The sequence below is a fragment of the Aulonocara stuartgranti genome (assembly GCF_965226115.1).
Source record: "Aulonocara stuartgranti genome assembly, chromosome: 22".
Lineage (NCBI taxonomy): Eukaryota > Metazoa > Chordata > Actinopteri > Cichliformes > Cichlidae > Aulonocara > Aulonocara stuartgranti.
This window is the reverse complement of record NC_138957.1, coordinates 18,463,375-18,479,174: the sequence shown is the minus strand read 5'-3', so window position 1 is coordinate 18,479,174 and position 15,800 is coordinate 18,463,375. Positions and strand designations below refer to the sequence as shown.

General features: G+C 42.4%; 1 protein-coding gene across 5 annotated transcripts in view; it reads right to left on the bottom strand.

Annotated features, from left to right (window-relative positions):
* Positions 1-5,941: 5,941 nt before the first annotated feature.
* The window catches only part of elmo1 (engulfment and cell motility 1 (ced-12 homolog, C. elegans)), a 102,870-nt gene continuing 93,011 nt past the window's right edge, over positions 5,942-15,800 (bottom strand). For all 5 annotated transcript variants that reach the window (XM_082522357.1, XM_082522360.1, XM_082522359.1 and 2 more), the window contains 5 exons: positions 14,357-14,469; positions 10,704-10,811; positions 10,231-10,313; positions 8,211-8,288; positions 5,942-7,554 (listed from right to left, as the gene is read on the bottom strand). In XM_082522357.1, coding sequence (XP_082378483.1) covers positions 7,354-7,554; positions 8,211-8,288; positions 10,231-10,313; positions 10,704-10,811; positions 14,357-14,469 — 583 coding nt within the window. In that variant the 3' untranslated portion in view covers positions 5,942-7,353. The remainder of the gene's footprint in view (positions 7,555-8,210; positions 8,289-10,230; positions 10,314-10,703; positions 10,812-14,356; positions 14,470-15,800) is intronic.

The window sequence follows — 15,800 nt, the reverse complement described above, 5'->3', positions numbered from 1 at the left end:
AATGAACCCTGGAAAAAAAACAAACAGGAAATTTTGAAATCTACTAATTCAGTGAAACACGAATTAGTAGATTCCTCAACATATCCTCTAGATTTTGTGGTAATATTGCTTTCTCATCCGTCTCTGCTCGGCTGTGGTCATAAACCATTTCAGGTGTTGCAATTAGCGATACACATGAACTTGGCCTCTTCTAAATTTACAGCAGTTTCCCAGTGATTCAGGGCGGGCACGTCTTGGCAGACTGCACCTCTGGCTCTATTAGATGCGCATTAGTCCCGTTGTGCCTGTAAAACACTTGCAATTGCTGAGTGACTGCAGCACTCTGTGAAGAGCTCTTCAATCAATCACCACAGCAACAGCACCAACGACGATAAGACTTTCAGATTGCTGAGATTAAGCAACTGTTGGGGCGGGAATGGAAATCACTTCCAGACTTGTACTCATTCATCTAAATCACAGTTTCCCCACTTTCAGCGGGATGATCTTTGTCTGGGTTGATGCAATCATTTCGCCCTGATAATCCTGGGTCAGGGCTCCGGGTGCTGCAGCAGCAGGAGGAAAAGTAAGAGTCAGTGCACATGCGTCTGTTCAGAAGTAATTTACTTACAGTTTCTGTCTTTATTGTTCGGATGGAGCTGATGTTTTATGCATGTGTGGTGTAATTTATTTGTGGCTATACACTTTCATTTTCCCCTCGAGATGGATCGCAATCCCTTTGGTGAGCACGCTTTTCCTTTTTTCTTCCTACACCAACTCCTTGTACAAGTAATTCCAAACTGCTTATGTCTCATTGTGAATATAGAGAAAACAAAGCCTTCTTCCTACCACAGTATATGGAGATTTTTATAAAGTGTATTTTAACTTATATATGTAAAAAAAAAAAACACTTGGATTTTAAGAAAAGCTATTAGACTGCAGCTTCCAGCTCTTTTCATTCGGCTCCATATGGACTGAAAATTGTTGCCCTTGGGTCAGGTGAATAATAACACACAAGGGAAATGGATCTGTCCCTGCACTCATCAATAGCATCAGTGTTGTTTCTGATACGTGCCAGATTGGACTAAAGTCTAAAGAAATGAGAAAGTGAATGCAAGCGGAGAAAACAAGTCAATACAAATGATGAGCAAGAGAACTTGGAACCACTCTCCGATGTATTTTTTCTCCTCTGCCTGTTAGCTGCTATTTTGGCACCATTAGATTTGTGATTTACTCGAGTAAGACGACGTTTTGTCAATAACACCCTTAGGGAGAAACTGAACTATGGCAGCGCATTCGATAATAAAAGTATAGTTTCATTGTTTGTATTGGCTTCACCCTTAATCCTGCTTTGAAGATGCTTTGCTGGTGTGGTAAGAAATCTCTAAAAAGGCACAAAGCTTCCTGACCCCCCAAGTCTTCAATGCAATGGAAATAGAAGCGGGACAACAGCAACAAACAGCACAAGACCAATTCTAACTCAGAGTTTAAAAGGATTAGTTCAACCATATCACACACAAAAACATTTCCCAAAGAGAAGTTTAGTGGGATTTTGAAATATCTCTAGCTGGCAAATCTGCTGCTCTGAAGATAAAAGGAATTTTACTGCAATAAAAAAAAAAAAAAAAAAAAAAAAAACTGGCAGAGAAAATAGCTGCGGATCTGCAGACCTCGCCGCCATAGTATCAGATGCAACCATGTTGTTTGTGAGTTTGTCTGGGCTGACCCTTAAATGCTATCAAGTGGATGCTGGTGAGTGCAGAAGGAGCGATGAGTTTGCCATGCTAGCTTGTCTGATAACCTGCTGTGGAAGTGTGCATGCCCATGTAATCAGTCCCAGCCTTAATCTGATTTGATTAGTGTGTCCTCCTGGATGAGGAGACGAGATGCGCCCTGCTGGCTCCGGCCCTCGGGCTGCTGTCTCGCTCTCTGCATGAAGTCTCCAAGAACTCGTAATGAGGCCAGCCAAGTCCTTTTTCTCTTGCTTGTCGCAGATGAGCGTGCGTGGAAAAATAAACACAGACAGCACTCTTGCGTACACAAACACCGAAGCACAGAGTGCACCTTATATAATAAAAACAGATATGGATTTGTGGTATATAGAAATAAAATCCCCACTGATCTGCAGCTGAGGATGCATTCAGAATATATTGATCGATACAGCTGTAAAACAAGCAAATAATACAAGTGCCTCAGTATGAAACACTGTAATGCAATGCATTGGTCTTCACAGAAATGTTGCATAGCATTAGTTCTGACACATCAGAGCAATTGCTGATGCCCTTCTGATGGCATGCTACGCGAACTGCTTTACCGTTAGTGCAACCCACACCCACCCAAGCACCTACAGTTCATAACCTTTTAACTTAGTCAGTGTCAAACCCATAGCCACTAACATCTGCTCTGCTGCTGCCTGCCCTGTGTAGACATGGAAGAATGGGAATGTGTGCTCTTGCCTCCTTAAGCTCCCCAAGTACATGTGTGGAAGGGCGGGGAGGTCCTAGAACAGAGACATACCACCAACTTCTGTTACTGCAGATAAAGTAGCAATCCCACTTTTGACTCAAGTGATCCTGACACAACACCAGGCCCCTTTTACTTCAGTAGCCTAAATGATACAGTTACTGTCAGTATTTTAATCTGATTCTCTCATTTAGCTGACTGTAATTTTCTATACAACCAAATTTGGATTTAGCTCATATTCATTCCTCATCTGTTGCACCTCAGGAAGACATGATTAGTAAATCACCTGCCCTCTGGCACTGGAAAGTGGAATGTTTGATTTCTTGAACATGGAAAATAGAAAAGACTGAACTAACCCAGTTAAAATCTATACAGGGAGACATATTACAAGGTGGGCATGCACAAAATCCGAGCCCATCGAGTTGCCACCATTATGAATATTTGGGACTGTAGGACGGCGTGAGGTTTGTCAGTGTTAAGCTTTGATATGTGAACCGTATGTCACACTTAACATGAACTGATTTTAAGTTTAGGGTTTTGGTATTCCTCTAATGAGTAGCTACTAGATATTCACAAAGAACATCAGGTCTACTGAGTAATCCACTCTACCAGACTGGCTGTTCTCACATACACAGCACAGCTTCCCCTCGCAGGAATGGAGCCATTTAACTGTGACAGTTCAAATAACTGCACGCTGCGCGTGAGTGAGAGACACTGTGACTGAAACGAAGGCTGGGTGGGAGGCAAGAGGTAGAATATTTTCTTCCTCGCTTAAGAGAGTGAGAGACAGATGCTGTTAGGCACTGACTTACATTTCTAATGAGCACAGGGCATCAGTATCCATTAGTGTGAGAACAATCTTCGCCTAAAGACGGAGCTCGGTGGAGGTTCCTGGGCCGGGTAGCAGATAGTGCCGTCAAGCAGGAAATGGTGTCACACACTAAGGAGTAGGGAGCCGCTATGACCTGCGTGTTGGGAAATAAACATCCTGTGACACAGCCAGGCATGTAATGGGAAACCCAAGCACCAAAACCAGGGATGTATACACAAAAGGCAAACTGAGATTAAATATTGAGTTTAAAAACAAAAGCTGGTGCTTAGTAGTTCACGAGTTTCACTGATGTTTTTTTTTTTCATAAATCTTTTAAGGATTTTCCAGTGACTGCTCTGAAAGTAGCAATATTATAAGTTTGAGATTCATGTAATGTGTCACTAACAAAAGTTGAACTATTTAGCTGTGAAATATAATATAAACTTTGAAAATTGCATTTTCTGCCGACTTCCACACAGAACTCTATTTCAAAGTAAAAGGGCAGATTCATAAAGATGAAATATTGCTTTACTAAAGGCGACATTCTCTGTGAGAGAAATGCCTGCTCTGAAAGTGGCACAACATAAAATGCCACATTTGTGGTTGCTTTGAATGGAGCTGTAACAGCTTCTGGACAGACGGAGATGAACCTGCGGTCTCTGCAGGAGGTCTGTGAGGTGGGATGGTGGAGAAACTATTACTCACCAAGACAATTCTCACCCACCTGAATGCAAGGTGTGTGCTGTTTATGATTTACTGTTCAGATGCCGAACGTTTTTATTTAGCTTGCATTATTTGGTTATTTTTAGCTGAGTTTTTATCCTTAGTCAAGATGATCCTACAATGCTTCACTAACAATGGGGAGACCAATCCATGACTGATATATTTCCATTCTGTTTTTATCCAAATTTGCTTTTACTGCATTGCCAGAGTGATTCTTATGTTAAAAAACAAAGCAGGTATTTTAGAGCTGGTACTGAATGGCGGATCTAAATCTGATGGTACTTTTCTGTGTCCATTCCATCAGTTTTGACAGAATCAGCAACACTATTGGCTGACATACAGCTGTGTACTTATTGACCATGATTTGAACCAAAAAATACAAGTGCCACTGATTTACAGTCCAGTTGTTCTATAATTTGGCATATCTCAGCCTTTTCCTCCCGTTTTCCTTCCTTAAGAATGATTCCTTGACAGCCACCTTTCCATTGAGACCATTTCAGGTTGGGGCCTCAGTGAACCGCTGATGGATCAACTGAAGGGACAGATGCATCTCTTGGGTCCTGTGTCAGGGCTTTTCCCTATTTCTTAAGGACACGACTTTCAGATTCTATTCATATGCCCCAGATATTTTTTTTAAGACCTGACAGTTCTTCTTTTGTCCTTGACTTGTTCAGTTTCCTCACATTTTAAAGGACTCACTGCACACCATGGCAGGAGATCCCAAGTTTGTAGCTAATTGTGCAAAAATACAATTTTATGCATGATCTTTGGTTAGACTCAACTAAAGAAATGGGGAAAAAATATTCTACTTCTAATAAAATGCATAGAGAAATTTAGTCTTAAATATGTTCTTTGTTAACTCATTCACTGCCAGCCATGAGTCAATGGGTTTAACTCATTCACTGCAATTGACGGCTATAGACGTCAATGGCAGTGAATGAGTTAAGTTGTCTGTGTCGACACAACACTGGTTGAGTTAGGTGCTTTTTTCTAATGCTTGAGTGATAAGTTACAATAAAACGGCTTCAAAAACAAACCAAAACATCACTTTCAAAATTTTCAGGTACAAGGACTGCATTGAAAAGGAGTGAAAAAGTAGACAATGACCAAAGAAGGTCTTTAAACGTTTGCTCAAGACCACTTTAAAGAATTGCTAGACAGTCTGACAAAAATCGTGAAAAGTTCGGTGGCGTTTGAAGTGAAGGACTCGATCTATACTGCGGAAAGCTTGTAATGGTCAACGAAAGGTTCGTAAAGATATCAAGATGTGAGTCTGACTGTTTTTGGAAACTGAGGATTTAACCAAGACATCTGCAGACTGAGATGCACTGGAGAAAAAACCTGGTTAACTCAAGAACCAAGAAAAGGACTGAGGTGAACAGACTGGAAAACACCCACTTAACTTAGTTGCAATATGTCTGGTCCAGACAAGTTGGTTTGGCGAAATCTTGTATCACATATCAAGAGCCCAGAAGAACCCTGGTGCTGGATCTGGGTTTATCAAGCAAACTTTAAAGTTTAAAGCCAAGAATAATTTAGGACCATATTGTGATACTTCATCAAAGTCTGGTAACTTCTCTTAAAATGGTTTTGCGTTAGTGTAGCTGTTTGACACTGATGATCTTAAAGTCTGTGTCCAGATGCAGACTGACACAAAACTCCTTCATATGCCTGTGAATTGAATCCTGCGCCAACATGCGATTTGGTCAGATAATATCGAAGTGCTTTCATTTGTGTTATAGTTAATCTTCTTTTATCTGTTCCATTAAAAACAGATTGCCTCCAGGACCGTTACCTATTAATTATAGCGATGTGTCTTTCATTGTTAAAAGGATTCGGCCTGAGTGACAAATCAGAATAAATGTCTCAGTACAGAGTGAAATTACTATTACTGCTTTTCATCACGAGTCATGTCTTGGACCCTTGCGGTTGTGCTTTGTGAATGAAGAGAGGCACAGTGTAGAGTGGTTACAGTTCTTAAACCTTTAATGTAAACAGCAGTTTTGAGGGGCTTTGAAAAAAATCCTAAAGAAAAAAACAAAACAATCTGAAGGCATTAAATAGGAAGGGGGAGGGGGGAATATATAAATCATACTTAGAAATAACAACCACGATCTGCTTTTAAATTAAAAAAATACATAAACTCTCAATTTTGTGGCCATATGGTCCTGAACATACACAAAAAATGTCAACTTCCCTTGATCAAATACTAACTTACATTTTGCAATACTAACTACCCGGCACGTTCACAATTTTTGTTCTTTTTTGTTTTTCTAAAGCAAAAAAACTCAATCGTAGTTATTTTACAAATGATAAACGAAACAAAAGAAAAAAAAGCTAAAATATTGCTTAGGAATGTTGTGTACAGCAGTCTTTACAACGAGAGACCCAAACGAGCGGGAGACAAGTGTGTGTTTGAGCGCGTGTTGCACAATGGTGGCGCTTTTACAGTTGTTCTATGGCAAAGCCACTGTGTAGGTGTGTACAATAAGCAATAAGCAGTGGTGGGATAATTACATTTATATTTCAAAAAGAGGCTTTTTACTGTGGTACAGTGCCTGGATTTCAAGGATTGACTTTTTCTAACAGTCTCTATTACATGTGAAGCAGGGCAGAGTAGACAGACGACACTAGTTTTTCTCTTTCTGTTTTTAAAAAGTATTCATCTTAAAAGGTAATTCAGCCTCTTGGGAAACACTTAGCTGCCACAATTGTCCTACTGTAAGTGGGAATGTGACAGGAAATACTACTGGGAAGTTGACGCCCCCCTCCCCGTTGACGCCCAATCGTCCTTCCCTGCTCTTGAATCCCACAACCACCATCTTGATCCCTATAGCCTTCACCCCCTAGTGACAAAAGCCCTGAGGAACAATAATAACATGAACATAAAGGAAGGACAATCCAATGGAATTTCTAAGCTTTTTTTGTCCACAATATTCTTGAAGCAAAATGACAGTAAGCGCCGCAGCCAAGAAGAAGAAAAGGGTGAATGTCTTCAAACACCAGACACTGGAGGAGAGTGAAGAAGGAGGAGGAGGAGGAGGAGACGTGGGACGACCAACGACAGGCCAAACAAACACTTCCTGGTTTCTCTTCTCCATGGCAACGTGATGACTCTGCATCGACCCCCAAGTCCCTCAAGTGCAAACAGTTATCGTTAATACGCACCATTTTCTCCCTTATAAACATCTAGCAAGAAGCAAGAGGAAAATAGTTCAAGAAATCCTTTTTTTTCTTTCAATCACAGTTCATTTTTTTATATTATATGTTTTGTTTTTGTTTTTTTTATTCTTGTTCCAGTTTATAAGAAAAGGGGACCGGTCCAGTGAATACAGTGGGTTTGGGGTTTGTTTCGGGTTCGGGCTTGTGGGGTCGTACACCTAGTTACAGTCGTAAACGAAGTCATAGTTGCTAGGCTCTTTGGGAATCGGGGGCGGGGCCTCTGGAATCTGGATGTTCTCTAGATCCAAGAGGCGAAGCTTCATCTCCATAGAGAGCAGGGTGTCCATGTCAGATTTGGTGTATTCGCTGGTCATCTCCTTACCCAGGAGGGCATTCAGACCATCTGTCCACACACAATACTGCGGAGAGACGGGCAGAGGCACGTTAATTAGAATATTCATAAGAATGGTTAAAAAAAAAGGTACGGCACAAAGAACAAAACCTCTAAAATCTACTCTGCGAAACAGAGAAAACACCTTAAAAAAAAGGCAAAAAGTTTCTACATTCCTCAGCGAAAGCTTTCAGGCATTACACCTTTGTTTACAGTGAGTTATATTTGGCCCCAATCTATAAAAAACCACCAACATTGCAATTCTATTTGCCACATTCCCCAAGGACTATCAGATATTTATAAGTAGAGCTGTCTTAAAGCCTTTTGGGGCAAACTAAAATGAAGTCAGGCAAACTGGGTCGAGTCATTGTTAAGTCAGAAGTCCAAATAAAGTTCATTCCAAGCCAACGGCAAACAGGCTGGTGCACTATGAACGCTCATCATTTCATATGCAACGTTTAAACAGTTCTAGTTATGCTTTACACGTCAGAAAACATGTTTTTTTCACTTTACCTGCACAAGCTTTATACTTGTTTTTCGATGAAATTATATCTGTCCATAAAGGCATCTTTCCACTATTTAAGTGTCAGCTCTATACCTGCATAAACCATGCATTGGATCTCTATGCGTAATCCCACACGTTCATTCTGTGTGACACTGTCAACAACTGCAGGGTCAGCTTACCTCATGCTTGTCAGGAGCGATAAAATTTAAGTATTCGTCCGACTCGTAGAGGACAGAGAAGGCCAGCTCTAACACCTCCTGCAGAGAGGACAGAGTGAAAAGCAGAGGGAGAATATGAGGCGGAGAAAATGGTGCAAAGACCGAGTGAGAGTGGAGGAGGTGGGACGGAGAGAGAGGTAGAAGCAAAAAAGAAAAGAAGAAGAAATACCAGGTGAGATTTACAGTACAATGCTGCCATACTAGCGCGATGCTGCTCTCCTCCACGTCCCATCACCATCTGTTATATCAGCTGCACATTAACTCATCCGGTACCGGTGAGATATATGTAGGGATCTTTTTATATTAGCTACTGTAAAATAACAGTAGGGGCTGGGGATCGGGGACAAAAAAGACAAATTCACTTCAGTCTCTTTTATGAAATTAACTGGACGGAGAAGGAGGACAGTGTAGTGACAGAGCCAGATTTGTAGATGTATGCAAGTAATTTATCTGTGTGAAATTAGCGTCTGGTTTTACGAAGCCAGTAGGGGATTACTCAGTCAGAGGCTGAGCCTGGAGCCGAGGAGAGCTTAAAAGAATCTGTGGTCAGATTTGACTCAGAGAGGGAAAGAAAAACAAAGTAGTGCTGAGAGTAATTCTATCTACTCTGTGCAGCCGGTTTAAGCTGCACACTCACACAGTGAGCATCTAAAAGGGCAGTCGTTACTATATTTACCCTCTTGATTCAGTAAAGAACCTGTTATAATTACTTAACTCAAAGAACAGCTGATGGAGTGACTGGTTGTTGGATACTGTAGATCAAGTTATTCCTGAGGATGTCCGTGCATTTCATGAAACAGTTGTTGAGCGTTTCAGCGGTAAGCAGGAAATGAGTGTTAAATGAACAACATTGTTAGTTTTTCCAGGTTTATGACCTCAAAGCTAATTCCTCTCTTTTTTGGTGCAATTAAAAGACAGATCGTGTTCATTTGTTACCGCTCTGCTTTTCTTTTTATGAACTTATTAAGTGCATGCACCTTTTACTGGTGCTGCAGCAGTCTTTTTGGTAATGGGTTAATTTAATTTCCTCTTTCCCACAATATATATTTTTTTAAATAATAAATGTGCACTTGCTTTTTAGATGATGATGATTTTTCCCCCCCACATAAACTGGTCCCATTATAAATCGCTGGAACATTGTGGAAATACAGCAAAGCATGCAATCATCCACACTTGTCATATATCCTCCAATCATTTGTGTGATGCTGTAACGTAACATATCTGGAGGAATTTGGGAGATAATATGGAAACACTTCACACTTCTCTATTCTTCCAGTGTCCCACAAACGGTGCACTGCCTGCTCTGCTCTCAAGTCTGTAGAGGTGACTTTGGCTGGTCTTCTAACAGTGAGTAATGAAATGTGCTTATGTTCTCATTCACAAGGCTGGGACAGGCCTGCTAGACAGCCCACAGACCCCCCTCAGGTCATTCTCCTGGACCTGCGCTTATCGACAAGGTAATAAAAGAGACAAAGCAGAGAGGAGGCGTGCTCCTTTGTCTTCAAGGCTATTTATCCAAGATCCAATATATCGGAGTCCCGTGGGTGGGGGCCGAGGGTTTGCAGAGGAAAAGTACGAACGAGGAAGAGCTGATGTGTACACAGATGCAGACATGATGGCTCTTTCACCCTGGTTGAGGCACCGCAGAGGGCGCGCCCAAACGTTACTATCACACCTTCACAGCGAAGAAAAGATGCCAGCACGTTTTTAGCGCCTCTGGCGTAATTGTCGTCTGTAACTAACGGACTATTCGGTGACTTATTTCTACGCGAGGCCTCTGACGGAGACGCCTCTGTGCAGAGCGCTGAGACGCAAGTTATTGTGTTATTTCCTAAAGCGAAATTATGTAACCGACGTCCTCGTTATGCAACTCTCGCATACACAGGAACTCTATCTCTCGCCTGGATACACACCCACCCGCCCACACACATGCACATGTGCACGTGCATGTGTGTGCGCACGTTCACACACAAACACATACCTTGTTTTGCTTCAGGGCTCCCTTTTCCTTCATGTGAGGACAGTCTTTGCCAGTGATAACAGCTTTGATATCAGCCACAGGCACTGCAGAGAGGACAGAAGTGAGTTTACAACAACGACAACAACAACAACATCATCATCATCCTCTTGACAACTGTGCTATTCCATATGGGTTCTTGTTTTTTGTTTTTTTTCCTTTTTCCTTCAAGTGATTAAAACTTTAAATTTTCCCCAAATCTGTCACTGTGCAAGGCCCACAAGAAAAACTGATGTTAACACTGTCTGTAAAAAGCCAACTGTTAGTGTCGGTGACTGCTGCTCGTCTCTGAATTCAGCAAGACACACATTTTTGCAGGAAATCAACATAAAATGCTGATAAATATTTTCCTCTGCAAGTCATTGGGAAAGCAGTTAAATAGAAATTGTGCTAAAATACTGTAAAAAAACAAACAAACTATTAAAGGTTTTACTCACGTTTGTCCTGTAAAGAGTCATGGGGCACCTCGCCCTGAGGGCTCTCTTCCAGATCTCCGTAGTGCAGGACTTTATGATTCGGAGACAGACGGCAGTACCAAAACTTATCTAGAACAAATGATGAGAAAGACAGGAAGACAGAAGGGAGTAAGAAGCAGATTTAGAGGTGTTATGAAATAAGCAGTAGCTGGCAAAGGCATCACATGGGTATGGATTTGCATGACTCATCAACAGCAGAGAAAATTAGCATGGCAAAAAATATGTGTCAAAAAATAAAACAGCCTTGAGGAAAATCCACAGATGGGCAACGATGATCTCCACTAAGGGAGGGAGGGAGGGATCTGGAGGGGAAACAACAAAACTGGCGGCCTTCTTCACCGAACAATGACTCAACAGCAGAAAACACGGTCGATTCAAGATCACAAAAGGACATCCAGGTTTCTTTAACTCTCACTCAAAAGGCTCAAAAGAGCATGAACCCTTAATTGTGACCTGATTAAACGAAGTGTATATCGGGTCCTTGGCAGAGACATGGGATCCAAGCTACTTTTCTGTGAAGACTGTGGAAATGAGGTAAAAAATGACAGTCTTTTAATATCAAAAGCTAAGGTTCTCTCTAAAAGGCAATCAAAGCTCACATCCAACATTACAAAGGCTGTCAAAGATAAAGCATCAATTATATCAGCTATATACGACAGCAAAATATTATCTGATTTTTTTTTTTAAAAAGTGGCCTAAAATTAGGTGAGCAAAAAAATTTACTGTGCATAGGTTGTCACATCATTGTAACCGTTAAGAGGACCCTTCAAGTCAAAATCGTGTTGGTGTGTTTTTCTCGTGGACGCTCTCCTGAGCAATCCCCCAGCAGCTTCAGCACCAGTTGTGTCTGTACACACTGCTGGTTATTGTCTCCATCAGCAGCCTCTGCCTCCAGCCTGGTGTTTGTCGGCCGTTTCCTGGCAAGGTGGGGCATCGAGCTGAGCTGGCAGAAAGAGTGCACAGACTGGGGAGTTCGGCTCGGTGCGTGCACAGTCCAAATCCTAATTGTTGAAAATAGACAGTCGGTGCTGCCAGGCCATTGGTTCGAGTGGAACTGGTCCACAGGGAGCTGAGAAGAGATCTGCGCAGTGGCTGTGAGGGGATGGGAGGCTCTCAAACTGCTCATCTTAACTGATAGGGTGTGTCTGTGCAGCAGTGCATGCTCGTCTTCTTGCTGTCTTTGATGTTAGACTTATCTCTCGTATCACTTGTAACATTCACAAAGTCAGCAACCAGAACATTGGTGAGCGATAACGTTTAACAGAATTAGGTCAAATTTTAAAGTTTACTTTTGCATTTACACAAAGTGCCTGCAGTATCCTGCACTTAAGACGGCACACATAGCACTCTTTCCAACTTTAAAGTGCCATCAAGCTGACTTTTTAAAAGGTGTTTTCCTGTAATGGGCAGCATGGGGAGTAGAGAGAGGATTCAAATGCACTGAAGTCAGCTTAATTAATATTTTATGTCAGAACGAGAGTCTTTGAAATAATCACACAAGAAGCCGTGGAGTGCTGAGGACTGCGTGAGGGGACAGTAAGAGCCCATCTAACTTACTGCATGTATAAAATAAACACTTCCAGCATACAGAGACTTAATAAAGTAATAACTGGGAAATCTGTCTAAGAAAAGCACCAAAGATAAAGGAAAATTTTGACTAGGTAAGCATGATCGCCTCGTAGTGGCATTGCTTTCTTAAGCTTTGCAAGAAGAGGAGCTTCTCACTTTTCAATGCATGAATTTGCTGTCAGTACCGGCACGAGAACAAAGCCTTAGAGATTTAGATAGAGTGGGAAAACAGATAGGAGCAACATGTATTAATGAAGGAAGAAGTAAATAAAGAATGCATAAATTCACACGTGCAGAGGAAGGATACAAAGCAAGCCACAGAGAGACGCTGATGAATGGGGGTGCAGGAGTGTTGTGGATAAACGGCAATCTCCTCAGAGTCCTCAGAGGCGATATCAGCTACAGCTAGCTTGTAGCAGGCAGATGACTTGGCTATAGTTAGCGCGCTGTTGCAGCAGATTAAAGCCGGTGGAACCCCACAGGCTGGTGTCAGATCCAGCAGGGCTCCAAAATAGCTTTACATACACTCGTGTTCTAAAAGGGTCCAGCGTGCTTTCTTTTTGTGTAGGATCCACATAGGCTGCGTGTTCCCAGTTCCACTGAGAAGCTTTCTAGGATCTCTGTGAAGTAATGATGACCATGATATGGTAATATGAGCTCAATCACAGCATGCTGCTCCGGAAAACCTAGACAAGCGTAAATCAGTCGGCCACAAGCAGCGAAGAAGATCAGACACTTAATCCGGCTGACGGTTTCCACCTGAACGTCTGTCCTGAATAATCTTTTTAACTCAATTGTTTTTCTCCCTCACTTCTGTGCTTCTTTTCGACTTCTCCGTTTCCGTCATCCGGCTATGACAACATCTGGATGACAGCTGCCAAGATGAATGCATCAGTGATCAGGTTTTAAAATGCCAGAATAAATTGGTGCATGGAGGGAAAAAAAAAGAAAAAAGAAAAAAAGGACGAGGTCTAAACTCAGTCAGTCAGTTTGATTTGCCTTATTGAAAAGTACAGTTCCTGCAGGGTAGCTTCTGACAGCAATGCAATAACAGCGAACCAAACCACATCCTAAGCTTGTCACTGGGCTCCTTTTTTTAATTTAATGTATTTGTAGAGGCAAAAGTGGCAGAGAGGGGTTATGGAAAGGTGGGGGGACAGAAGAGTGAAGGGATGAGGCCTCAGGCAGATTAAATCCTCTGTGAGTGAAGAGCAGTATATTATACCTGCTACTCCTCTCTTTCCCGCTTCTCTTATTCCTCTCTGCTCCTTCTCTCTCGTGGCAGCGAGTGTGAAATGCGATATTAGGTGGAATGATTTGAATGCAAGCAGTCTGCCGGATTTTCAATTTTTATTCCTTTTGCTCTCATCTCCATTGTGCTGCTTTAAATGGGAGTGTCCTAATATCTCCTGAACAACACACTCGTGTTATTCTCTAAAGGCAATACACCGGGTTGATATTTTCACCACATCCTCTGTAGTGTAGAACTGGGGATTATCACAGTCATCTTTCATTCTTTCCATTCAAAGCTTTCCCCTCAAATGTGTCTGAAGAAGAGCAAACAGAAGTGTGTTTACAGGGCTTTTGGCTTTATGCGCCTTTGCATTTGTTAGCGCGGCCTTTCCCTGTATGTGCAGAAGCAAAAGGAGACGGAAGACGCCGCGCGTGCACCTCAAGGCAGACACGCGTGTTCCTGCTTTTCTGTATGCAGCGAGGAGAGAGGCAGAGTTTCACTATGTGTCTGCCTCAAAGGCTCAGAGAGCCAGAAAACTTCTGAGCGATCATGACGGCAGACGCACAGCAGTCCACAGCTTCAAAGATCCCCCTCAGATAAAATATCTCCCGTGGTGTTTTCACATGGAAAAGAGAATAAGGCGATGGAAACAGAGAACAGAAGAAGACAAAGGAGGAAACAGAAGCAGATCTTTTGTGGATGCAAGAGGCGTGGCAGTGGATTCTGATGCGTATGACCAAAAGTCAAGTTTGTAAGGTTGTAAATTCGTGTTTGCTCCTGTGCGCGTACATGTGTAAATGCTGCGCCTCACCTTGCCTCCTGCGACTGCTGATTTTCCTGAAGCAAGTGCCCTCACACAGCCTGTTGAGCCTCTGCTGCTTGATCAGTTCCATGATCTCCGGCTGGATCTTTTCTCTCAGCTCCCTGCCGAAAAACAAGCACACACCCTTGCTTTAAGAGAATTGTTTAAATCCCGTTAACCGCACCCGGTGTGGCGAGCCGGTGACAGCGAAGTCACAAGACCCTCCCAGTCAATAAGATTGTTGGAAATGAAACAGAGAGGGCCAAAACACACAGACATACACTTTCACAGTAAATATGTCACAGCATCTCGTGAGGTTGGATCAGCGGAAACCTGTGTTTCTGAAGCATCTGCTCGATTTCCTCTCGTTTATTCATGCAGCTTCATGTATGTGTGTTGTTTCCGTTGCATACGAATGCAGAGCACACAGCACCGGTCAACATGAATTATGTATATCATCTGCCTGAGCAGTGCCGCTCTCCATCATTATTACAGCCGAGTCCTTTCTCATCACATTTACTATACATTTGTTTTCTACCGTCGAAATATTACTGACTGTGAGAATTTTATGTTTCGGCGTTCCTGATCGGATCGTCGTCTTCCTTCGGGCTCACTCGCTTATTCCTCCCTTCATCCGTCTCCCTGCTTGGCCCTCCCTAGGCATGTATTTGCCTCATTGGTGATTCCAGTCATTACACCGATCTGTGTTAGGACATTCGCTCTGACATCTTTAAAGAAACAGCTAGTGAGAAAGGCATGGCTGGGAAAGGATGGATGACGATAGCTCGTCTTTACCACTTCATGCGCCGCGCTCATGACTGAGGTCGACACGGGCGAGGCTGCTTTTGCCTGAGAGTTTCAGATTACTTTGTTGCTTCGTCTTTTCGGGAAGCAGCTCCTCAGTTTTAATTTGAATCACCGAAAATTGAACGTCTTGTACGAACAGACCTCCGCAAAAAAGGCACTGTGGTTGTTAACAAGTGTTTAAATGATGAAAGCAATGAGGCACGGGCCTCCTGGTAATGTACACTTGGCCACTTATTACAATTGAATTAAGGTGTAGATTTTGTACATCTCAAATTACATAAAATAATAAGCTCAGAACGTCTACAAAGACGGGCAGCTTTGAAGTGAAGTGAAAGTGTCGCTTCACCTTCTTTTCATTTAACTCATTCCCCCCAATAATTTGTAGTAGAGAAGTGCGAGCGGTCGCAGCGAGTAAAGCAGGGCTCGTTTAAATATCTGGTCTGACGTGCTCAGCTCATTGTGTTTACAATTCTTAATCGTGCTGCAAAGATTAGAGGAAAACTCCGACGGCAGTCTTTAGAAGAGGCTCTGCGATGCTCAGCTCTTCTCCACAGCTGTGATACAGTTTTAAAGTGTGCCGTTTCATTTTCACTTGGCTTTAAATCACTTCACATAGACTGGGTGCATCTCATCTTTTCCTCATTAA